The 24,871-nt window shown below is 47.8% G+C and overlaps 1 protein-coding gene across 11 annotated transcripts in view; it reads left to right on the forward strand.

The window, feature by feature from the left end:
- REV3 (recovery protein 3) overlaps positions 1-24,871 on the forward strand; it is a 220,325-nt gene that overhangs the window by 116,693 nt on the left and 78,761 nt on the right. For 8 of the 11 annotated variants that reach the window (XR_015184974.1, XR_015184973.1, XM_086487616.1 and 5 more), the window contains 6 exons: positions 16,586-17,906; positions 17,983-18,656; positions 18,754-18,911; positions 18,993-19,569; positions 19,706-19,852; positions 20,226-20,501. Coding sequence is in view for 9 of the 11 variants with exons in the window: in XM_086487616.1 (XP_086343742.1) it covers positions 16,586-17,906; positions 17,983-18,656; positions 18,754-18,911; positions 18,993-19,569; positions 19,706-19,852; positions 20,226-20,501 (3,153 nt within the window). In the remaining 2 variants the exon portion in view is untranslated. The remainder of the gene's footprint in view (positions 1-16,585; positions 17,907-17,982; positions 18,657-18,753; positions 18,912-18,992; positions 19,570-19,705; positions 19,853-20,225; positions 20,502-24,871) is intronic. The other 3 variants (XM_086487617.1, XM_086487620.1, XM_086487621.1) reach the window with 3 other exon arrangements.

Raw genomic sequence — 24,871 nt, forward strand, 5'->3', positions numbered from 1 at the left:
GAAGCCACCAAAGTATTAAAGAGCCAGAGCTTTGTCCGAGGCTCCTGAAATTGAACATGTGAACACATCCTCTCCAATCTACCCAATGCTGCATGGGCTCTGGTCAGTCTAGTCTCTGCTGCTCTCCTCAATGAAAATGCTGGTCCACTGAAAACCACTCCAAGGTAAGTGTAAGCATCTGTATACTCCACCGTCTCCTGGCCGTATGTGAATGTGGGCGCTGACCTCCTGACCCACTGTGGGGTGGTATTAAATACCATGACCTTGGTTTTACCAAGGTTGACAGATAGACCACTTTCATGGGCGAATCTATGCAAAGCATCCAAGTGACGCTGCATCCCCTCCGGAGAGTCGGAGATCAACACAATATCATCAGCATATAACAATAGTGGAATCCATGGCCCTGCTAGTTGGGCACCTCTATCACCATCCCTCTCAATGTAGTCAGAAACCTCATCCACATACATACCAAATAGAGTAGGGGAGAGCGGGCAGCTCTGCTTCACCCCAATAGTGGAGTGAACCGTTGTAAATAGGCCTTTTGAGGTGCGTACATGCCCCACTACTGACCTGTATAATGCCATGACTCCCCAAATGAGCTCTGTGGGTACTCCCATCTTCTGTAATCTGTGCATCAATCTAACTCTGGGTATTGTGTCAAATGCTTTGGAAATCCACATTGCTACAATAGATCCGTCTCTGATGTGATCTGCCCTCCTCAATGATGGCTTTGAGTGCAAGATATGTTCAAGAGTAGAAAAACCTCTCCTGAACCCTGCCTGCCCGGCTGCGCGTATCCTCTCTCTCTCTCTCTGCCCATCTGCTCAGCTGCTGCTCATGAATGGATGCGTGCAACCGTGCCAATGTGTGTTGGATCATGGTAGTGCGATAATTCCCGGCTCCATAGGGTCTCTTGATTGAAGATAGGTACAATCGTAGATAGGCTCCAAGTATCAGGCAAGCCCTCACACATGGCACGGTTAAACATAACTGCTAGAAGCTCTGCTAGTAGATCTCTGGCATGAACGAAGTGCTCAGCCACTAAGCCATCATGATCATATGCTCTCCCAGTCCTCATCTTGTCAATGGCCTTCCTCACCATCTCAGCGGTGAGAAAAGCACACGTATGGGGACATGGATCGAGGGGGTTGGGAAGGGGCAGTTGTCCAGGAACTGTGTATAGAGATGACCCGTACTGGCCCCAGGACTCTGTAGAGATAATGGCAGGGGGAGGGGAGTGCTTATGAAAGAGCTGCCATGCCTCCCGCGAGTCCTGACTCAAGAATAGCTGGTATAGGTCCTGCTCTAGGAGAGCCAAAAATGCCCTTTTCTTCCACCGCACTAGGCGTCGGAAGTCAATCTATGACTGTCTGTGAGTGATGTCCCCCAAAAGCACCTCCCTCTGAAGTCTAGCTCTAGTCTCGCGGCACTCCTCATCATATCAGCTGTTCTGGGGCATGCTCCGAGAACGGCGTCTCTACTCAGGTTGGGTGTGTAGTATGCCTCTGCTGCTGCATCATGTAATGTCTGTGTGAATATAGTAGTCAACTCCTCTAGAGGTCGCCCTGGCTCTTCTGTACACAGGCGTTTGTAGATCTGATCTATGTAACACAGTCTGTCTCCCGCGTGAAAGTGTAGCGAGTAGGGGCTGCTGCCTGTGGCCTGTGTGCTACACTGAACTGGAAAGAGATGGTCAACGACACAAGAGCATGATCCGCTGCCACACCAACAGGTCTGGGTCCAACCGTGAGATCGTGAATACTAGAGATGAGACTCGGCTGTGCCATGACATAATCCATAGTGCTGGCTCCATGTCTGTGTGGAAAGCATGTAAAACCCCTTGCATCGAGAAATCTCTATAGGCCATTCAAGATGACCAATCCATGTGGAGTCCCCATGTCTATCAAGTGTCGTCCATACTCAGTATGTTCCCCATCCTGTGATAGTCTGGATAGGCCCGTCTCTACAACATCCAGCTCTCTCAGCATCTCTTCTAAGGTATCATAAAAAACTGTCTAATGATGGGCAGTCCTAGCATTGAAGTCCCCTAAAATGATGATGTCACCATCTCTAGAGAACTCCCAGATGTCATGATCCAAAATAGAATAGGGGGATTGTCCTCTGGGCGGTGCATACAGTCACGTACTCGGGAAAGTAGCAAATAGCAATGTAAAGATATCTGTCTATCTCTGCTCTCAATCTCACCCACATGTACCTAGCTTGCTCATTTGCGAGCTATATGTATCAATGGTTGCAACTCCTCCCTGAATAACACTACCACTCCTCCTGAGCCCCGCCCTCTGTGCTCTGATCGTGTCTCCTGTCTATAGGCGGTCTTCCATCTGTATCCACTAATGTGAGGCATAGTCTGCCCAGGGGCTTGTTGTGTTTTAGAATAGAAGATGATGTCTCTCCCACTAAAACTTTCCTCAAAAGCACCCACATCAAGACGCATAGATCCATTACAATTCCAGGTAGTAACTTTGAGTGTGGTCCCATAGGTCTCACACCGTCATGTGGAGCGTGGCTCCAATATCACCACTCTTCCATCTCGGTAAAAAGCAATCTTACCTTTTTCCCTTGCCGCTCCTAATCTCTGGCATTACCTCCTGCATATGAGCAATCTGTGAGAGGGTAAGATCATCCCCGAGAAAGATGCCTGTTTTCTTCAGAGTTCGTCTCTTCTTCAAAAAGTCCTTCGCTTGCATGGAGGAAAAACAAAGGATGAGTGCCCTTTCTTTCGAGGTTTCCCCCTTGCTCCCATTTTTCTTGTTGCCCACTCTCCATGCTCTTGAGTGCATCGGCTCATGAACCCCCATCAAAGCCATGAGTTCTTTTACCTCTTCGTCCACATTGTCTTTGTCTTTGAGGGTGCAAATTTTCACATGTAGAGAGCGCACACGCCTTCTTTGCTCCTCTTCTAGTGTCATGTTAATTATGTTGGGTGTGGACGTTGTTTCCTTGCTTTTCCCTTTCTTGGCAACCTCAATCCATTTCTCGGCCTCATCGGCCTTATGTTGAGTCAATAACGTCCACCTAAGAGGTTGTCATTTCTTTGTGCTGCTCTTCCCCCTCTTTGATGGCTCGCACTTACTCTTTTATCGTTTTGAGCTCTTCTATTACTGAAGGTTGTAGTTCTCCTTCTTCAAGTGTATTTTGTGATCGTGCCTCAGCGAGCTCCCTCTTGAGTGACGCAATCTCTTCGTCTTCGGCCGTCACACGATCTCGCAGTGCAATGATCTTGCTTTCTTGGGCTAGAACAGGATCTTCGAGCAAATTTATAGTACCTAAAAGGTGGCGGTTAATCTTGTTAATGGTCTCGACCATTTCTTCTTTGCACTTTTACTGCGTCTTCTAGGGGGTCGGGCTTGTCATTCTGCTTCCTCATGGTTGGTCGTTACTAACAGACGAGACGAGACAAAATGTTGCAAAGATCTACACGCACACGGGCTTTCACATTATGCATACATGGCATATTCCATTTCTGCAATTGCTTGCAATTTTCTAAAAATCTGCAATTTCAGAGTTTTGCTGTGTCTGAAATCTGCTATTTCCTGCTATTTTCTGAGAAACTGCAGAAATTGGAAAATTGGAAATCTGCTTTGATAATTGAAAGAAACTGCCTGCTGTACTTGAACACTTTTTTGACTGCTGTATTTGAATGATTGCTGAATTTAAACTTTGGAAAATCTGTAGCAGGGGGGGGGGGGGATGGTGGGGACGGTAGGTTAGCTGGCTGGACAGGGGGGGGAGGGGTGGGGATGGTCTGGCGGGGCGGCAGTTGGCGCAACAGTGTTGCAGTGTACCTGTAGGGGGTGGGACAGCACGTTGAAAAAAGGGGGGGGGGGCGTTGGGGGGGGGGGGGGGGGGGGGGGTGGGGGCTGGGGCTGGGGCTGGGGAATGTCACGTTGCAGAAAACCTGCAGGGGGCTGAGAACAGCACGCTGGCGTTGGGGAGTGATGCGCGCTGGGCTGAGATGCAGCTCATAGCTTCAGTAGGTCATGCCAATAGGCTGCAGCAGGTCACACGAGAGAGAGAGAGAGAGAGAGAGAGAGAGAGGAGAAATGAAATGAAATGAAATGTTATATTAACGTCTTCAAAAGGCCATAGTGACCTATGAGGACCAGAAAGTTACAAGGTGGTGGATCTGATACAAAGTAAGAGTAACAAAATAACCTAATCAACAGTACAAAACAAAGATATATATTATGGGATTCTAGATAGGTCGATGTGAGCTAAGCCGAAAAAACTAAGCATGATGGGCGGCTAGTTGGGATAGCTGAATCACAAAAGATCTAGCATCGTCGTTGGCGGATCTCCTCAATTTCCTCCATGGTTAGTAGTCTGACGGGAGTTGTGCATGCCTGGCCAGCGTTTGCTCTGAATCTTTTGACGTAGCCTCGTCGATGCTGTGGTAGTCCTGCGCAATCGTGGGCGCCTGGATTTCCCAGTTCAATCGCTCGGTCAATCAATGTGCCTTTGTGTGTGAGACGGGGGGGGGGGGGGGGGGTGCTATACTGTGGGAGTGGCTCTTGCGGCCTGTCCCGTGTCTGCTCTGAAGAAGTCTGTAATCCGTCTTTGAGACTGGTTAGCCTCGCCATTCATCAGGCTCTCTCTGTGTCCTGCGCAGCGCGAGCAAGAACAGACCAGGCATCTTTGATCTGCGTATCCCATTACTCTTCAGGTGGTTCCAAAACCCTCTCTGAACAAGCAATGGAAGCGGCCTCGTATTTCGTATAGTAGAGGAGGATGGGCAGCGGCATGTTAATGCAGCTCTGTCTCAGGTTCCACGTCACACAAGGGGCATGTCTGGCCTCTGTTGGTACTCGCTCTATATCTCCGGTTTCAATCCGCAGCTGGTGAGTCGATGTGCGTAACTTGCCAATAGCACACCGTATCCCATGAGACAAGTGGGTATCCATGTATCTGGGTCTCATCACAAAACCATCTTCCGTAAGCTGCAGAAGGTGGTCTCTGTAGAAAGCCATCTTCGTGCCCAGTTCTTGTGCTGGTTGTATCCATGTTCTCCTAGTGTCTAGCTGGGTCAGGTCTTGGCGAATTAGCTTGGTGATCTCTGACTGTGTAAGAATGAGAGATGGTGCATCCAATGCATACTGGAATGGTGGCAGCCTGTCTATGCTGAACCCATGCGCCTGAAACCATGATGTCATCTCCCCATACCAACATGTTGTATCTCCTTGTATGGCTAACTGTCGGGAGGACTCAAGTGCCATGCGAGCATATCTGTCTCTGGGAAGTTCCCATGTGCGGTTTATGAAGGAGACTGATTTGGTGAGCGCCTCTACCACTAGTGGGGGGGCCGCCAGCTCTACACGAATAATGGCCCGTGGTACTGATGCCTTGGCTCTAATGAGCCGCGAGATCATAGAGACGAGAGGCTTCTCCATGTTCCCCCATCCGTCTGTGCGACGTGTCCTCCCGTGGTGATCCAATGAAGGTCCCCATATCTCAGCCCCATAGAGCAATGCTGAGGCCACCAAGGTGTCAAAGAGCCAGAGCTTCGTCCGGGGTTCCTGAAACTAAACCTGCGAACACATCCTCTCCAATCTACCCAATGCCGCATGGGCTCTAGTCAGTCTGGTCTCTGCTGCTCTTCTGAGTGAGAATGTGGGTCCAGTAAAAACCACTCCAAGGTAAGTGTAAGCCTCTGTGTACTCCACATGCTCCTGGCCGTATGTGAATGTAGGTGCTGATCTCCTGATCCATTGTGGGGTGGTATTAAACACCATAACCATGGTTTTACCGAGGTTGACAGACAAACCACTTTCGTGGGCAAACGTATGCAGAGCATCCTGTTGGCGTTGCATTCCCTCTGGGGGTTCGGAGATCAACACAATATCGTCCGCATATAACAAAAGTGGAATCCATGTCCCTGCCAACTGTGCACCTTTATCCCCTTCCTTGTCAATGTAGTCAGAAACCTCATCCACATACATACCGAAAAGAGTAGGAGAGAGTGGGCAAACCTGCTTCACCCCAATAGTGGAGTGAACCGCTATTGAGAGTCCCTCCGGGGTGCGTACATGCCCTACTACTGATCTGTATAATGCCATGATCCCCCAAATGAGTTCTGTGGGTACTCGCATTTCCTGTAATCTGCGGATCAGTCTAGCTTTGGGTACCGTGTCGAAAGCTTTGCGGAAGTCCACAAAGCTACAATAGATCCGTCTCCCATGAGATCTGCCTTCCTCGATGATGGCCCTGAGTGTTAGGATATGGTCAAGAGTAGAGAAGCCTCTCCTGAATCCTACCTGCCCAGATGCACGCATTCCTTCCCTCTCTGCCCATCTACTCAGCTGTTGCTCAAGAATGGATGCATACAAACGTGCCAGTGTGTGCCCGATCATAATAGTGCGATAATTCCCTGGCTCCATGGGGTCTCGTGATTTGAAGATAGGTACTATGGTAGATAGGCTCCAGGTGTCCGGTAGGCCCTCACACATGGCACGGTTAAACATAACTGCTAGAAGCTCTGCTAGTAGGTCTTTGGCATGTATGAAATGCTCAGCTACTAAGCCCTCATGATCATATGCTCTCCCAGTCTTCATGCTGCCAATAGCTTTCTTCACTATCTCAATGGTGAAAAAGACACATGTATGTGGGCATGGGTCGGGGGGGTTGGGGAGGGACGGCTGTTCAGGTACTGTGTACAAAGATGATGCGTACTGACCCCAGGTCTCTGTGGAGGAAATAGCAGGGGGGGGGATTGCTCATGAAAGAGCCGCCACGCCTCACGCGAGTCTTGACTCATGAATAGCTGATATAGATCCTGCTCGAGTCAGGCCAAAAAAGCCCTCTTATTCCGCCGCACCAGGCGCCGAAAGTCCATTTGTGACTGTCTGTGAGTGACGTCCCCCAACAGCACCTCCCTCTGAAGTCTGGCTCTAGTCTGGCGGCACTCCTCATCGTACGAACTGTTCTGAGGCATGCTCCTAGACCGGCGGCTCTGCTCAGGCTGGGTGTGTGGGTATGCTTCTCCTGCTGCCTCATGTAATGTCTGTGTCAGTATAGTAGTTAGCTCCTCCAGAGGTCGCCCCGGGTCCTCAGTGCATAGGCGTCTGTAGATTCCGTCCATGTATACAGAGTCCGTCTCCCTTGGGAATGTGTAGCGAGTAGGGGCTGCTACTCGTGGCCTGTGTGCTACACTGAATTGGAAAGAGATGGTCATTGACACCAGAGCATGATCCACTGCCACCCGGACCGGTCTGGGCCCAACTGTGAGATCCTGGATACTAGAGATGAGATTCGGTTGTGCCATGACATAGTCCACCGTGCTTGCTCCATGTCTGTGTGGGAAGCATGTAAAACTTCCCGTAGCAGGAAATCTTTGTAGGCCGTTCAAGATGGCCAATCCATGTGCAGTGCCCATGTCTATCAGGTGTCGCCCATACTCAGTATATTCCTTATCGTGTGATAGTCTCGAAAGGCCCGTATCTGCCACATCTATCTCTATTAGCATCTTCTTCTGAAGTATCATAAAACACTGCTTGGTGATGTGCAATCCTAGCATTGAAGTCCCCGAGGATGATAATGTCACCGTCTCTAGAGAACTCCCATATGTCGTCATCTAAAATAGAGAAAGGGGATTGTCCCCTAGGTGGTGCATAAACTGATGTGCTCGGGGGAAAGTAACAAATAGCTAGATAGAGGTATCTTCCTGTCTCTGCTTTCAGTCTCACCCACATGTACCTGGCCTCCTCGTCCCTACGGGCTATATGTATCAGTGGCTGCAGATCCTCTCTAAATAACACTGCCACTCCTCCCGAGCCCCGCCCTCTGTGCTCTGAGCGTGTCTCCTGTCTGTAGGCTGTCTCCCACCTATATCCACTGATGTGAGGCATGGATTGCCCCGGGGCCTGGTGTGTCTCAGAGTAGAAAATGATGTCTCTTCCAGTAAAGCTATCCTCAAAAGCACCCACATCAAGACGCATAGATCCATTGCAATTCCAGGCAGCTACTTTGAGTGTGGTCCCATAAGTCTCGCACCGTCATGTGGAGCGTCGCTCCAGTATTACTACTTTTCCGTCTCGGTAGAAAGCGATCTTGCCTTTCCCCCTTGCCGCTCTAATCTCCGGCATTACTTCCTGCATATGAGCGATCTGCGAGAGGGTGAGATCGTCCCCGAGAAAGATGCCAGTCTCCTTAAGAGTTGGTCGAAAGACTTCTTTGCTTCCATAGAGGGAAAACGGAGGATGAGTGCTCTTTCTTTTGAGGTTTCTCCACTGCTTCCATTTTTCTTTATGTTGCCCACTCTCCATGCCCTTGTGTGTGTCGGCTCATGAATCCCCATCAGGGCTATGAGTTCTTTTACCTCTTCATCCACATTGCCTTTGTCGTTAAGACCCCAAATTCTCACATGTAAAGCGCGCTCTCTTCTCCTCTGCTCCTCCTCTAGTGTTTGGTTAATGATGTTGTTGGGTCTGGATGTGGGCGTTATCTCCTTGTCTTTCCCTTTCTTGGCCACCTTGATCCATTTCTCGGCTTCATCCGCCTTCTGTTGGGTTTTGGTAAGAACATCCACCCAAGAAGTCGTCATTTCTTTGTGTTGTTCTTCTCCCTCTTTGATGGCCCGTACTTGTTCCTTGATCGTGTTGATTTCAGAGAGAGAGAGAGAGAGAGAGAGAGAGAGAGAGAGAGAGAGAGAGAGAGAGAGAGAGAGAGAGAGAGGAGAGAGAGAGAGAAATGAAATGAAATGTTATATTAACGTCTTCAAAAGGCCAAAATGACCTATGAGACCAAAAAGTTACAACTGGTGAATCTGATATCATGTCTGAGTACAAAACTAAAAGAACTAAACACTAGAACACTGAGGAAGGAAATAAATATGAAGGTAATTCGGGATTGAGACGAGATACAGGGGGAGGGGTTGGTGGGTTCGGCCGTTGTCGAATCTCATCAACCTCCTCCATGGTCAGTGCTCTAGTTGGGCGTCTTGCATGTCGAGCTAGAGTGATGTGTATCTTCTGTTGCAGCCTTCGTCGATGGTGGGAGACCCCTCGAGGTCGTGGGCGTTTGGATTTGCCTAGCTCAGTGGCTCAATCAAGCAGTGTACCTCTGATATGGATGGGCTCTGAGATCTGTTGTAGTGATTGCTCGTTTGGCTCTCCCCTGGCCGCTGTAAGGAAATCTGTGATCCGTCTTTGAGATTGTCTTTCCCCTGATGTCCTCAGCAAGCTCTCCCTAAGTCTGCGCAGCTCTAGTAGGAACAATCCGAGACACCTCTGATCCTTGTATCTCATGACTCTAGAAAAAGGTCCAAAGCCTTCTCTGAACAAGCAGTGGAAGCCGCGTATCTCATAGTACGTCGGGCAATGACATGTGTAGTGTAGCTCTGTCTCTGGCTCTAAGTTACATAGGTGACATATCCTGGTCCCTGCCGGCACCCCTCGAAATCGTCCAGTCTCAATCTGGAGCTGATGTGAGGATGTGCGTATCTGCCCCATAGCGCATCTTATCCCATGAGATAAGTGCGTATCCATGTATGCAGGCCTAGTCACAAAACCGTCCTCCATGAGTTGGAGAAGATGCTCTTTGTAGAAGGCCATCTTCGTGCCCCACTCCTGTGTCGGTTGTATCCATGTGCTCTTGGTATCTAGCTGAATCAGATCCTGGCGTATGAGTTTGGTGATCTCTGTCCGTGTGAGACACAGGGAGGGTGTATCCAAGGAGTATTGAAACGGAGGCAATCTATCCATGTTGAAACCATGCTGTCATCTCTCCATACCAACATGTTGTATCGCCTTGTAGAGCTAGTTGTCGAGATGACTCCAGGGTGAGTCGAGCGTATCTGTCCCTGGGGAGATCCCATAGACTGTGCATAAAGGATACTGATCTAGGCAATGTCTCCACCACGAGGGGGGGGCCGCTAGCTCGACTCGGATAATCTCATGCGGCACTCAGGCCTTAGCCCGGATCATCGGAGCGATCATAGAGACCAGAGGCCTCTCCATACATCTCCATCCATTTGTGTTGCTAGATCTCCCATGGTGGTCTACTGAGGGTCCCCATAGCTGAACTCCATAGATCATAGCTGGAATCACTAGAGTGTCAAAAAGCGAAAGCTTTGTTCGCGGTTCCTGAAACTGAACATGTGAACACATCCTCTACAGTCCTCCCAAAGCTGCATATGCTCTCTTCAGTATGGTCTCTGATGCTCTTCTTAGTGAAAACATCGGTCCAGCGAAGACTACCCCGAGATAAGTATACGCATCTGTGTACTCCACAGCCTCCTGGCCATACGTAATAATGGGCGTTGACCTCTTGACCCACTGTGGTGTGGTGTTGAACACCATAACCTTGGTTTTCCCCAAGTTGACAAACAATCCACTATCACGAGCAAATGCATGCAAAGCATCAGCATATAGTAACAACGGAATCTATTTCCCTGCTAGTGGAGCCCCCCTGTCTCCCTGATGCTCTACATAGTCCGAAAACTCATCCACATACATCCCAAAAAGAGTTGGGGATAGGGGGCATCCCTGCTTTACTCCAATAGTGGAGAGGACCATGTCAGACATTCCCTCAGTGGTGCGCACCCGCCCCATCTCTGTCCTGTAGAGCCCCATATTAGCTCTGTAGGCACACCCATGTCCTGTAATTTGCGTATAAGTCTGGCTCTCGGCACTGTGTCAAAAGCTTTGCAGAAATCCACAAAGCTATAATAGATCCTCTTGCCCTGGTGTCTACCCTCCTCAATAATAGCTCTGAGTGTCAGAATCTGGTCAAGAGTGGAGAAACCTCTCCTAAAACCTGCTTGCCCTGGTGCTCTTATGCCTTCTCGTTCTGCCCATCTACTGAGTTCCTGCTCAAGAATGGATGCATACAGCCTAGCTAATGTGTGACCAACCATGATGGTGCGATAATTCCTGGGAAAAATGGGATCTCTTGAGTTGAAAATAGGCACAATCGTGGACATACTCCAAGTCTCAGGGAAGCCTTCATACATGGCTCGATTAAACATCATAGCGAGGAGCTCTGCAAGCATATCTCTGGCATGGATGAAGTGCTCTGCTACCAGACCATCATGATCATGTGCTCTCCTTGTCTTCATCCTCAATAGCTTTCCTCACCTTCTCTGCAGTAAAGAAAGAACACGTCTCCAAGCATGTCTCTAGTGGGTCCGGCAGAGGTGGTTGTCCTGAAGTTGTGTAGAGAGATGTGGCATATTCCCCCCATGTCTTAGTGGAGGTGACCGCTGGTGGTGGTGAATGTTCGTGGAATAGCCTCCATGCTTCGCCTGAGTCCTGACTTATAAATAGCTGATACAGATCCTGCTCTAGCTAGGATAGATAAGCCCTTTTCTTTCGTCGCACTAGGCGGCGTAAGATAATCTGTGACTGTCTATGTGTGGTAATACCCATGAGCACTTCCCTCTGTAACTTGATCCTCATCTCTCGACACTCCTCATTGTACCAACTGTTCTAGGGCATGCTCCCAAATCGTCTCCGTGTAGGCTGGTTGTGGGGGTATGCTTCTGATGCTGCATCATGGAGTGTCTCTGTCAATATCTGAGTGAGTTCATCTAGTGGCCGTCCTGGCTCCTGGGTGCATAGTTTCTTGTATATCTCATCCATATACACAGAGTCCGTCTCCCTAATGAAGGTATACCGGATGTGTGTGGGGATCTCTCCTAATGGAGTTGTGCTGAACTGAAACGTCGGGGTGAAGGACAAGATAGCATGATCAACTGGTACTCCAACTGGCCTAGTGCCCACCATGAAATCCTGAAAGAATGGAATGAGACCTGGCTGGGCCATAACATAATCCACTGTGCTGGCACCATGTCGGTGTGGAAAGCAAGTAAAACCTCCAGGTGTGTGTATATATATATATATATATATATATATATAGAGAGAGAGAGAGAGGAGAGAGAGAGAGAGAGAAATGAAAATGAAATGAAATGTTATATTAACGTCTTCAAAAGGCCAAAGTGACCTATGAGACCAGAAAGTTACAATGTGGTGGATCTGATACAAAGTCAGAGTAACAAGATGACAAAATGAGAGAGAGAGAGAGAAGAGAGAGAGAGAGAGAGAGAGAGAGAGAGAGAGAGAAATGAAATGAAATGTTATATTAATGTCTTCAAGGCCATAATAACCTATGAGACCCGAAAGTTACAAAGTGGTGGATCTGATACAAAGTCAAAGTAACAAAATAATCTAACAACATTACCAAACAAAGATATCTACTATGGGGGCCTAAGCTGGTCGATGTGAGCCAAGCATAAAACTAAGCGGGAAAATTTGGGTGGCTTGTTGGGATGGCTGAATCACAAGAGATCTAGCATCGGTCATTGGCGAATCTCATCAATTTCCTCCATGGTTAGTAGTTTGACCGGGCGTCGTGCATGCCTGGCCAGCGTGCTCCGAATTTTCTGTCGTAGAACCCGTCGATTGTGTGTAGTTCTTCGCAGTCGTGGGCGCCTGGATTTCCCTAGTTCAATCGCTCGGTCAATCAGTGTGCCTCTCGTGTGAGACGAGGGGGAGCTCTGTTGTGGGAGTGGCTCTTGCGGCCGTCCCGTGTCTGCTTTGAAGAAGTATGTGATCCGTCTTTGAGACTGGCTAGCCTCGCCACTCATCAGGCTATCTCTGTGTCTGCGCAGCTCGAGTAAGAACAAACCCAGACATCTCTGATCTTCGTATCCCATGACTCTTGAGAGTGGTCCAAAACCCTCTCTGAACAGGCAGTGGAAGCGACCTCGTATCTCGTAGTAGACGGGGCAGCGGCATGTATAGTGTAGCTCTGTCTCAGGTTCCGTGTTACACAAGGGGCATGTCCTGTCCTCTGCTGGTACTCCGCTGTACCTCCCAGTCTCAATCAGCAACTGGTGAGAAGATGTGCGTAACTGGCCAATAGCACAGCGTGTCCCATGAGACAAGTGGGTATCCATGTATCTGGGTCTCGCCACAAAACCATCTTCCGTAAGCTGGAAAAGGTGGTCTCTGTAGAAAGCCATCTTCGTGCCCAATTCTTGTGCTGGTTGTATCCATGTCCTCCTGGTGTCTAGCTGGGTTAGATCTTGGCGGATGAGCTTGGTGATCTCTGACTGTGTAAGAGTGAGAGATGGTGCATCCAGTGAGTAATGGAATGGTGGCAGCCTGTCTATGCTGAACCCGTGTGCCCGAAACCATGATGTCATCTCCCCATACCAGCATGTTGTATCTCCTTGTATGGCTAACTGTCGAGAGGATTCAAGTGCTATGCGAGCATATCTGTCTCTAGGAAGTTCCCATGTGCGGTTTATGAAGGAGACTGATCTGGTGAGCGCCTCCACCACAAGTGGGGGGGGGGGGGGGGGGGGGGGCGCTAGCTCTGCTCGGATAATGGCACGTGGTACTGATGCCTTGGTTCTAATGAGCCGCGAGATCATAGAGACGAGAGGTTTCTCCATGTTCCCCCATCCGTCTGAGCGACCTGGCCTCCCGTGGTGATCCAGTGAAGGTCCCCATATCACTGTTCCATAGAGCAGTGTTGAAGCCACCAAGGTGTCAAAGAGCCAGAGCTTCGTCCGGGGCTCCTGAAACTGAACCTGCGAACACATCCTCTCCAATCTACCCAATGCTGCGTGGGCTCTAGTAAGTCTGGTCTCTGCTGCTCTTCTGAGTCAGAATGTAGGTCTGCTAAAAACCACTCCAAGGTAAGTGTAAGCGTCTGTGTACTCCACAGTCTCCTGGCCGTATGTGAATGTAGGTGCTGACCTCCTGATCCACTGTGGGGTGGTGTTAAACACCATAACCTTGGTTTTACCCAGGTTGACAGACAAACCACTTTCGTGTGTAAACGTGTGCAAAGCATCCAATTGACGTTGCATTCCCTCTGGGGATTCGGAGATCAACACTATGTCATCAGCATATAACAAAAGTGGAATCCATGTCCCTGCCAACTGAGCACCTTTATCCCCATCGTTGTCAATGTAGTCAGAAACCTCATCCACATACATACCGAAAAGGGTAGGAGAGAGCGGGCAGCCCTGCTTCACCCCAATAGTGGAGTGAACCGGTGTAGAAAGTCCCTCCGGGGTGTGTACATGCCCTACTACTGATCTGTACAATGCCATGATTCCCCAAATGAGTTCTGTGGTACTCCCATTTCTTGTAATCTACGCATCAGTCTAGCTCTGGGTACCGTGTCGAAAGCTTTGCTGAAGTTCACAAAGCTACAATAGATCCGTCTCCTATGAGATTTGCCTTCCTCGATGATGGCCCTAAGTGTTAGGATATGGTCAAGAGTGGAGAAGCCTCTCCTGAATCCTGCTTGCCCAGTTGCACGTATTCCTTCCCTCTCTGCCCATCTACTCAGTTGTTGCTCAAGAATGGATGCATACAACCGTGCCAGTGTGTGCCCAATCATAATAGTGCGATAATTCCCAGGCTCCATGGGGTTTCCTGATTTGAAGATAGGTACGATCGTAGATAGGCTCCAAGTGTCCGGTAGGCCCTCACACATGGCCCGGTTCAAGGTAACTGCTAGGAGCTCTGCTAGTAGGTCTTTGGCATGCATGAAATGCTCAGCGACTAGGCCATCATGATCATATGCTCTCCCAGTCTTCATCCTGTCAATAGCTTTCTTCACCATCTCAGCGGTGAAAAAGCCACATGCATGTGGGCATGGATCGGGGGGGTTGGGGAGGGGCGGCTGTCCAGGTACTGTGTACAAAGATGATGCGTACTGACCCCATGTCTCTGTGGAGGAAATAGCCGGGGGGGGTGGGGGGACTGCTCATGAAAGAGCCGCCCTCTATGCTCAGAGCGTGTCTCCTGTGTATAGGCTGTCTCGCACCTGTATCCGCTGATGTGAGGCATGGATTGCCCAGGGGCTTGGTATGTCTCAGAGTAAAAGATGATGTCTCTTCCAGTAAAGCTATCCTCAAAAGCCCCCACATCAAGACGCTTAGATCCATTGCAGTTCCAGGCAGCTACTTTGAGTGTGGTCCCATAAGTCTCGCAGTGTCATGTGGAGCGTCGCTCTTGTATCACCACTTTCCCGTCTCGGTAAAAAGCGATCTTGCCTTTTCCCCTTGCCGCTCTAATCTCCGGCATTACTTCCTGCATATGAGCAATCTGCGAGAGGGTGAGATCATCCCCGAGAAAGATGCCAGTCTCTTTGAGAGTTGGTCTTTTCTTCAGGAATGACTTCTTTGCTTCCATGGAGGGAAAACGGAGGATGAGTGCTCTTTCTTTTGAGGTTTCTCCACTGCTTCCATTTTTCTTTATGTTGCCCACTCTCCATGCCCTTGTGTGCGTCGGCTCAGGAATCCCCATCAAGGTTGTGAGTTCTTTTACTTCTTCGTCCACATTGCCTTTGTCGTTAAGACCGCAAATTCTCACATGTAAAGCGCGCACCCTTCTCCTCTGCTCCTCCTCTAGTGTCTGATGGATGATGTTGTTGGGTGTGGACGTGGGCGTTATCTCCTTGCCTTTTCCTTTCTTGGCCACCTTGATCCATTTCTCGGCTTCGTACTCCTTCTGTTGAGTGTTGGTAAGAACATCCACCCAAGAAGTCGTCATTTCTTTGTGGTGCTCTTCTCCCTCTTTGATGGCCCGTACTTGTTCCTTGATCGTGGTAATTTCGTCGATTGCTGAGGGTTGTAGTTCGCCCTCTTCCAGTGTGTTTCTTGATCATGCTTCGGCGAGATCTTTCTTGAGTGACGCGATCTCTTCCTATTGGGCCATCACTCGGTCTTCCAGCGTGCTTATCTTGTTCTCTTGGATCAGCACGCGTCCTTCGAGTATGTTTATTGTGCCCCAGAGATTGCGGTTCAACTTGGTAACGGTCTCCATCATTTCCTCTTTGCATTTTTGAATGGCATCCTCCAGGGGGTCGGCTTTATCGTTCATCTTCCTCATGCTTGATCGCAGTCCGTAAGGGAGTTAGATGCCGTGTGCACCCACCCTAGCAGCGGGTGCGGCAGCTGAGCGAGTGGGGGGGTCGTCCACAAGGGGGTCACCAGGTGTGCGTGTGCACCCACATTAACGACGGGCGCGGCGGGTGGTGGAGCGTGGAGGAGGAGGCGGTAGGGGCCTTTGGGGGGGGGGGGGGGGTTTAAGGTATGGTAGAGAGAGTTGGGGAGGGGGCGGGGAGGGGTTCCAAAAAAAAATAAAAATAAAAATAAAAAAATAAAAAGATTAAATGACTTCCTACGCGTAGAAGGTCATCCTACGTTTAAAAGAGGGAAAAAAAAAAGGGGGGGGGGGGGGGGGGGGGGGGTGGGCATGCTACGCGTAGTAGAGGCGGAGACATGCTACGCATAGAAGAGAAAAAGGGGGGGGCGTCCGGCTGGGCTGCAGGCGGGCACAGCAGCGCGGGGGCTTCCGATGGGAGCAGCGCGCAGGAGCGTGGGTGCAGAGGCAGCGGGTGGGGGGCGAAGGGTGCAGAGCGCGCGAGCCTGCAGCGGGAGCAGGGGCAGCCAGCAGGCGTGAGGGAGGTGCGCGAGCAGAGGCAGCGGGCGGAGGCAGGGGCAGGGCGCGCGAGCCTGCAGCGGGAGCAGGGGCAGCCAGCAGGCGAGAGAGAGAGAGAGAGAGAGAGAGAGAGAGAGAGAGAGAGAGTACTGAAGTTTTTGTGGCAGGATACAGATGAGGAAGCAGTGGAACTTCTTAAATGGATGATAAGCTCACAGCAAGATGGTATCTCAACAGGTTATGGTAGTGATTCTGAGGAGGATAACGAAATGTCGTGGAGTCAAGTATTTCAACGTGCAGATGTTGCCCTTGCAAAAGTTATTTCTGATTATGAAGTATGCTCTCAACAAGAGTGCCAGGAGATCATTGATTGTTTTGAGGGTGAAGAAAAAGGGAATGTTGGGAGTCACCATAACATACCACAGTTTGAGGGGTCTTTTGATGAAGAGATGCCTGATAAAAATTTTGTAAATGTGAATACAGATGGGGTAGGTTTGTTGCATTGCAGGGAGTTAGAGAAGTCTAGTATAGATGAAACAGCTCTCAAGAATACTGATTCAATTTTGCACTGTAATAGTAAACAAAAGAATGGATGGGGTCCAGTTCCTGTGAAACATCCATTACCTCACCTCATTTTAACTGGCCAGGAGAACCATGGGGTTGGAATTCTTCATGAGGGCATGCCAATAGCTCCTGAAAAAGATTTAAAAGAACTACAGTCTGAGGCCGCCTCTGGACTTTCAGAGCACTCTGTACGTGACCTTATGAGGAGCAAGCGAACACGAAGACAACATACACACACAATGGCAGCAGAAAACAGAGCAGATTTGGCTACTGCCAATAATGTTCATGAAGGCACAAGAGTGATCAACACAGGTGGTCTGGCGGGTGGCTGTTGTAATGTTACTTTGGTGTCCCCCACGTTTTCATCCAAAAAGGAATCTGAATCTCGAGAACACTCTTCACGGTTTGGACCTCTGCCTCTTAAAAGATTGGATCTTTCTGATAATAGCCTGGAACTTAAACTGGCAGTGAAAGGAGAACTGGGAACAGAATCATGCCATAGAAGGCACGATGAAGTGACAACCGGTGAATATCTTGCATACTCTAAATTACATTCACAAAGTTTTGAAGTGTTAGGTTGCAAAAGCAGTGATTATAAAGATGCAAATGAAACACAAGCCTGTGAAGTGGTGGATGAAATTGAAGTTGTTAGTGCTGGAAAGCAAAAAGAAGAACTTTTTCAAAGTTCAAGTCCAACACATCAAGCAAGTCCACCCTGTCCAACAGTTTTGTGTCCTGACGTGGTTAAGTCCAAAGTAGCCTCAAATAACTTGGCTTTCTGGAAGAAGCCACCAACGGCAGAGCATCTGTCGACCACTTTTCAAAACTACAACTTACCTTCAGCTAACCACGGAGAGGTATTTTATGGGAATGCAGAAGACCTACCCAATCAGCCAACCGTGATGGCTGGCATGCTGTTTAAAGGTACTCCATCGAGTCCCACCTGGATCTTTAGAAATGTCAGGAGCCGAGATATTAATCCTTGTTTTTTTCTTGTCAGTATGTTCCAAGGGAGTGGATAATTTACCTTCTTTTCAGTTTGGAAGAGATATAAGAGGGGCATGTCTCTCGAGCGTTTATTTGTCCGAGACTGCATGGGCTCCATGTGTGGAAAATGATGCTGCAATTTTACCTTCACATTTTTGTAATGATGGGACGGCTTTGTTCTTGCTCTCTCCAGTTAAACCGCCGCCCAAGGCAGCTGAGGTTTCTGGGTGGTTAAGGACAAGGGAGCTACAGAAGGTTGATCTTCAGCAGAATGATACGACGTATGTGCAGAGTGCTAACTGTTCAGAGGACAATGAGGAAATGTTCGCTCAATCGGATGATGCAACACAATCTAATGAAGTATTCAAACCCTCTTCTCCAAACTATGATGAAACCTTTGCGCCCCCATTTTCTTCCAAGGATATGATCCAGAGTGTCTACCCACCTCTGTTACAGAATGAAGAGGGCTCTCTTATCATTAATGATGAAAATGTCTCCGAGGATTGTTCCAGCTCAAAAAAAGACTCCTGTAGTGGTGCACTTTTAAAGGAACGTGGAAGTAAGGGAGATGTATCACAAATTTCAGGTCCTACTGCAGACAACCACTTCACACCATTAAGTCAAGCTGGTTTCAGGGATCCTGCCAGCATTGGTCGTGGGCAGCAAATTTCTATGATGAGTATTGAGGTTAGTGTTGCTCTGCCTTATACATGCTTGCTCTTCTTGCATATGAGATGCAGATTTTGTTCATTCAAATATGACAAATCTTTAAATAATTTTGAAGGCTTTTGCATGCACTCGTGGAGATTTACGGCCCGATCCCAGATACGATGCAATTAAAAGCATAGTGATGATTTTACAAAGTGATTTTAGGAACAATCAGCTACCTACAAGCCCTACTCTTGTTCTTCTTAATGATGACAATGAGGAAGAGATATTTAGGTATTTTTTTTTTGGGGTTAATTCTCTTGATAGAAACATTTGCAGGTTTTAAGAGCCTCCTTATTTGATTACATCATACAGAAACCGTGATGGTCTTATTGGCTGTGAAGTAGTAACAGTAAGGGACGAGACTTCTTTGTTGCATATGTTTGTCTGGTTTGTGCGGATGTATGATCCAGACATGCTGGTGGGGTGGGAGATCCAAGGTTATTCACTGGGCTTTCTTGCAGAACGTGCTGCAAATTTAGGCTTGGGTTTGTTGAGGGAGATCTCCAGATTACCTGCAAATAGGAATTTGTCATGTGCTATGGGAAATTCTGCTGGCAAGGAAATGAAGCACAAGCTCTCAAGTATCGAGAAGATTGTGGAGCAGCCTATAATAGATGGCGAGTGGGGTCGAACTCATGGAAGTGGCATTTGTGTTGATGGTCGTATTGTGCTGAACCTCTGGCGAATTATGCGCTCTGAAATTAAACTGGGAATCTATACTCTTGAAGCTGTGGCTGAAGCAGTCTTGAAGAGGAAAGTGCCTCTAGTCTCTTGGCGTACACTGACACAGTGGTTCACAAGTGGATCTGGCCAACAGAGACATCTTTGCTTAGAGTATTACATGAATAGAGCAAGATTGAGCTTGCAGATCATGGATCAGCTAGATCTGGTGAGTTGCATCTTGAGTTTGGTGGAGCAAAATTACAACCAGTTTTGCTGAGTCATATTTAAAAGCATAATTTGTTTGACCTTGTCAGCACAGTTCTCTGCTGAAACTGATAAGAGAGAGGTTTATTTTGTACAAGGTTAATCGTACATCGGAGCTTGCCCGTGTGTTCGGGATCGATTTTTTTTCTGTACTTTCTCGAGGGTCTCAATATAGAGTCGAATCTATGATGCTTAGACTTGCTCATTCGCAAAATTTTCTGCTTATTTCTCCAAGCAGACAACAGGTAACTACCTGCTCACGGCGGTCCTTTTGAAAGGAAACAAACTGGACCTTTCTTTTTGTCATATGTTTGTTTCTCTAGTCACTGTTTTTGGTTTGAGCAGCTGGTGGTGTAGGATAGGCAAATCAACAGTTTGATCTACATTGTGTACGTGCATCATTCACAAGATTTGTTACTCTTGTATTGTTTTTTGCACATTTCATATTTGGTGTACATGTATGAAAGTATGCTTCAACTATGAATATGATACTATCGAATTAGGCTCTCTTGAAATTATCTTTCAACTATAACTGACACTTTGATACTGTCCAATTAGGCTCTCTTTGTTTATTTTCTGCATTTGTGGGAAATGATTACTGATTGTACTTTCCTGCAGGTGGCAGCACAACCAGCAATGCAGTGTCTGCCTCTTGTCATGGAGCCCGAGTCAAGATTCTATACAGATCCTGTTATTGTACTAGATTTTCAATCGTTGTACCCATCCATGATGATCGCTTATAACCTTTGCTATTCAACGTGTTTAGGGAAGATTGTGCTGGACAATCCAAAGGTTTTGGGTGTGGCATCATTAAATCTGGATAAGAGAAATCTAAAAGACCTGAAAGACTCTTTGATTTTCACTCCCAATGGTGTAATGTTTACATCTGCCAGGGTCAGTGTTGTTGTTTTTAAAACTTGTCATGCTCTTCTGGTAGTTTGATGAATACCTATTACTTCCCTCTTTCACATTGGGAAATATTTTCATTCAATTAACACGTTCAAGAGCACTATTTCTAGGTCAAACACAAAGATGTAAGCCCGTTGGAGTAATCGACCTCTCCTAAAGAGATTTAAGAGTGCCCTAGCAAGCTAAGTCGAGAGAGAATGACAACAGCCTCTGAAAGATAGGCATTCCCACCAAAATCTCACTCTGCAACTGTATGCCAAAAACCTGAACAACCAAAAAGCCACCACCGGTGATGTGGCGAAAGGACCATTTTCAATGGCAAGAGGTCAATGCTGGCCAAAAACCTGAACTACCAAAAAGCCACCACCGGTGATGTTGCGAAAGGACCATTTTCAATGGCAAGAGAGAGAGAGCAGCAAGCTAGCGCCCCAACAACCCAAACCAACCAAAACAAAGACAAAGAGGACAGAAAGAAATAAGACAAATGAAAAACGAAAAACAATTACTCAAAAGACAAACTTCACACAGCCACACTCTCCACTCACACCCACTCACAGACCCCAAAGCAAGTCTACAGAGTACAAAGGAAATCAAGCACGCAAAACCATGCTCCACGCACACACCCATGCACACACTGAAGTAGGGAAATTGCATGGGAAAACCAAAAGAAAGCAAAAGAAACAATCAACCAAAGAAATCAAACCCACAATGGAAAAAAATGCCCCTTGCTTCGACACCGTTGAACCTCCAATCCTTGCCGCATGTCCTTGGCCTAGTGGGGTCACCACTGTCACAAACAGGAGTGCATAACAATATCAAATATACTATGATAAATATATTTATCATTTAATATCAAAGCCAATTGATATATAGAGAGAGAGGGAGAGAGAAAGAAGATGGACACAGTACTAGGATGAGAAGCCCCCCCCCCCCGTAAGAGTATCTTCATACAAGCACTTGAACCGAAGCTATTACCACGTTTGTTCTGGATCAGACTTGATGGTACTCGGTAGCTTCGGCTTCCTATTCTTAGGGAAAAACCCTATTCATAGGAACCTCTATTGCTCAGAATCCTCGAGAAGGTTCTCACCTCTGGAACTCACCTTCCAGACTCAGGGCATGGCATCCATGTAACTCTTTTCCGGGGTTGTTCCCAGAGTCCTCTTCACGCAAAGATCTTGGCATCGACTGTGCTTTCTTGTATGCGAAGTCCTTCCTTGGGAATCTCAACTCCCGGATCCCAACTAGAGAGTCTACTACTCTCAGATCCGTGGATCTACTCCTAACTCAGCGCAAAACTCTTGGGCTGATCCGGCTCTATTTCCTCAGATCGCTTTTTCTCCTATAGAGGCTCATGCCTTCCTTTGCTCCTATTGCCTCGTGAAAAGGAAGTGCCCGTGCAAATAAACACTCATAGATCAAAAACATTACATGCGAAGTCTCAAAACTCGGATTGCAACCCGGTTTTGAAAGAGCAACGCATCAAAAGAGATCTTTACATAGAGAACCCTCTCTTCCAATCCTACACACAGAAGAGGTGTGTCCTCAGGTTCCTTCTCATAAATCAGCTCCGTCTACAATATTTGTTGGATCAGACTTGATGGTACTCGGTAGCTTCGGCTTCCTATTCTTAGGGAAAAACCCTATTCATAGGAACCTCTATTGCTCAGAATCCTCGAGAAGGTTCTCACCTCTGGAACTCACCTTCCAGACTCAGGGCATGGCATCCATGTAACTCTTTTCCGGGGTTGTTCCCAGAGTCCTCTTCACGCAAAGATCTTGGCATCGACTGTGCTTTCTTGTATGCGAAGTCCTTCCTTGGGAATCTCAACTCCCGGATCCCAACTAGAGAGTCTACTACTCTCAGATCCGTGGATCTACTCCTAACTCAGCGCAAAACTCTTGGGCTGATCCGGCTCTATTTCCTCAGATCGCTTTTTCTCCTATAGAGGCTCATGCCTTCCTTTGCTCCTATTGCCTCGTGAAAAGGAAGTGCCCGTGCAAATAAACACTCATAGATCAAAAACATTACATGCGAAGTCTCAAAACTCGGATTGCAACCCGGTTTTGAAAGAGCAACGCATCAAAAGAGATCTTTACATAGAGAACCCTCTCTTCCAATCCTACACACAGAAGAGGTGTGTCCTCAGGTTCCTTCTCATAAATCAGCTCCGTCTACAATATTTGTTGGATCAGACTTGATGGTACTCGGTAGCTTCGGCTTCCTATTCTTAGGGAAAAACCCTATTCATAGGAACCTCTATTGCTCAGAATCCTCGAGAAGGTTCTCACCTCTGGAACTCACCTTCCAGACTCAGGGCATGGCATCCATGTAACTCTTTTCCGGGGTTGTTCCCAGAGTCCTCTTCACGCAAAGATCTTGGCATCGACTGTGCTTTCTTGTATGCGAAGTCCTTCCTTGGGAATCTCAACTCCCGGATCCCAACTAGAGAGTCTACTACTCTCAGATCCGTGGATCTACTCCTAACTCAGCGCAAAACTCTTGGGCTGATCCGGCTCTATTTCCTCAGATCGCTTTTTCTCCTATAGAGGCTCATGCCTTCCTTTGCTCCTATTGCCTCGTGAAAAGGAAGTGCCCGTGCAAATAAACACTCATAGATCAAAAACATTACATGCGAAGTCTCAAAACTCGGATTGCAACCCGGTTTTGAAAGAGCAACGCATCAAAAGAGATCTTTACATAGAGAACCCTCTCTTCCAATCCTACACACAGAAGAGGTGTGTCCTCAGGTTCCTTCTCATAAATCAGCTCCGTCTACAATATTTGTTGGATCAGACTTGATGGTACTCGGTAGCTTCGGCTTCCTATTCTTAGGGAAAAACCCTATTCATAGGAACCTCTATTGCTCAGAATCCTCGAGAAGGTTCTCACCTCTGGAACTCACCTTCCAGACTCAGGGCATGGCATCCATGTAACTCTTTTCCGGGGTTGTTCCCAGAGTCCTCTTCACGCAAAGATCTTGGCATCGACTGTGCTTTCTTGTATGCGAAGTCCTTCCTTGGGAATCTCAACTCCCGGATCCCAACTAGAGAGTCTACTACTCTCAGATCCGTGGATCTACTCCTAACTCAGCGCAAAACTCTTGGGCTGATCCGGCTCTATTTCCTCAGATCGCTTTTTCTCCTATAGAGGCTCATGCCTTCCTTTGCTCCTATTGCCTCGTGAAAAGGAAGTGCCCGTGCAAATAAACACTCATAGATCAAAAACATTACATGCGAAGTCTCAAAACTCGGATTGCAACCCGGTTTTGAAAGAGCAACGCATCAAAAGAGATCTTTACATAGAGAACCCTCTCTTCCAATCCTACACACAGAAGAGGTGTGTCCTCAGGTTCCTTCTCATAAATCAGCTCCGTCTACAATATTTGTAGGTTGAAAACAGAGAAAAACAGCAACTTGTCGTGTTGGAAACAATCTCCGTCGGCACTTCTTCACGATGGAACTCGCCTACTTGGTCCTGGCAACATCTGGTGCACTTGGGGACCGAGGTAGCCATGGTAGTAGTTGGTGGCATCATCTTGGCGGCTGAGATCTGCAGCAGCATGGGCTGAACTCTGGTGCTGGCCTTTCTGGTTCCTAAGAGTGAGAGAGAGACCGCTTTTATAGTTTCTGCCAGCCGGCAGGAATAGTGGAGGTCTTCCCTGTGGAAATAGGGCAGAGAAGGAGGTGAGAGAGAGAGAGAGAGGGGTGCCTTGGGTTGTTTTCGCTTTTCATATCTTGGCTGCCCACTTATTAAGTGGGCGTCTGGCCACTTAATAAAATAGTTTAAATGTGCTAAAAACTCATTAAAAACTTATAAGGTGAAAACCATGCTTACACAATCACAACCTAGGTGTCCCTAGATGCAATCTCATGCACAAATGCAATGCTAACATAGACTTCTTTACGGGAAAACATCTGCTTTCCCAAAAAGCAACTCGCTTTCTCAAAAAGCAATTGCATTTCCTCAAAGTTTCCTCTAAACCCATCTTCATTCAAGTGCTTGCTCATTTCTTGTGCACAGTTCTAACTCCATTTGGAATACCTCTTGACTATGGATATTCCCTTTCCGATGCTCCCATCATTGACCCTGTGACGCATCAAGAATACCATCACCTAGTCCTTTCTCACCGAACTTACTGTACAATCTCCTTGCGATGCTCTATGTCACCCATCCCATGATGCATCAGAGATGTCTGTTCCTGATGGTCGAATACTTCTTCTCAATGCTCTATGTCACCCATCCGACGTGACACATCATAAGTACCCGTTCTTGGTGGCCCTATAGATATTCCCGTTCATAGTGCTCGTGTCATTACTCTGAATGACGCACTAAAAATGTCTATACTTGGATG

Source organism: Adiantum capillus-veneris, chromosome 17, assembly GCF_014529385.1.
Source record: "Adiantum capillus-veneris isolate H3 chromosome 17, ASM1452938v2, whole genome shotgun sequence".
NCBI lineage: Eukaryota > Viridiplantae > Streptophyta > Polypodiopsida > Polypodiales > Pteridaceae > Adiantum > Adiantum capillus-veneris.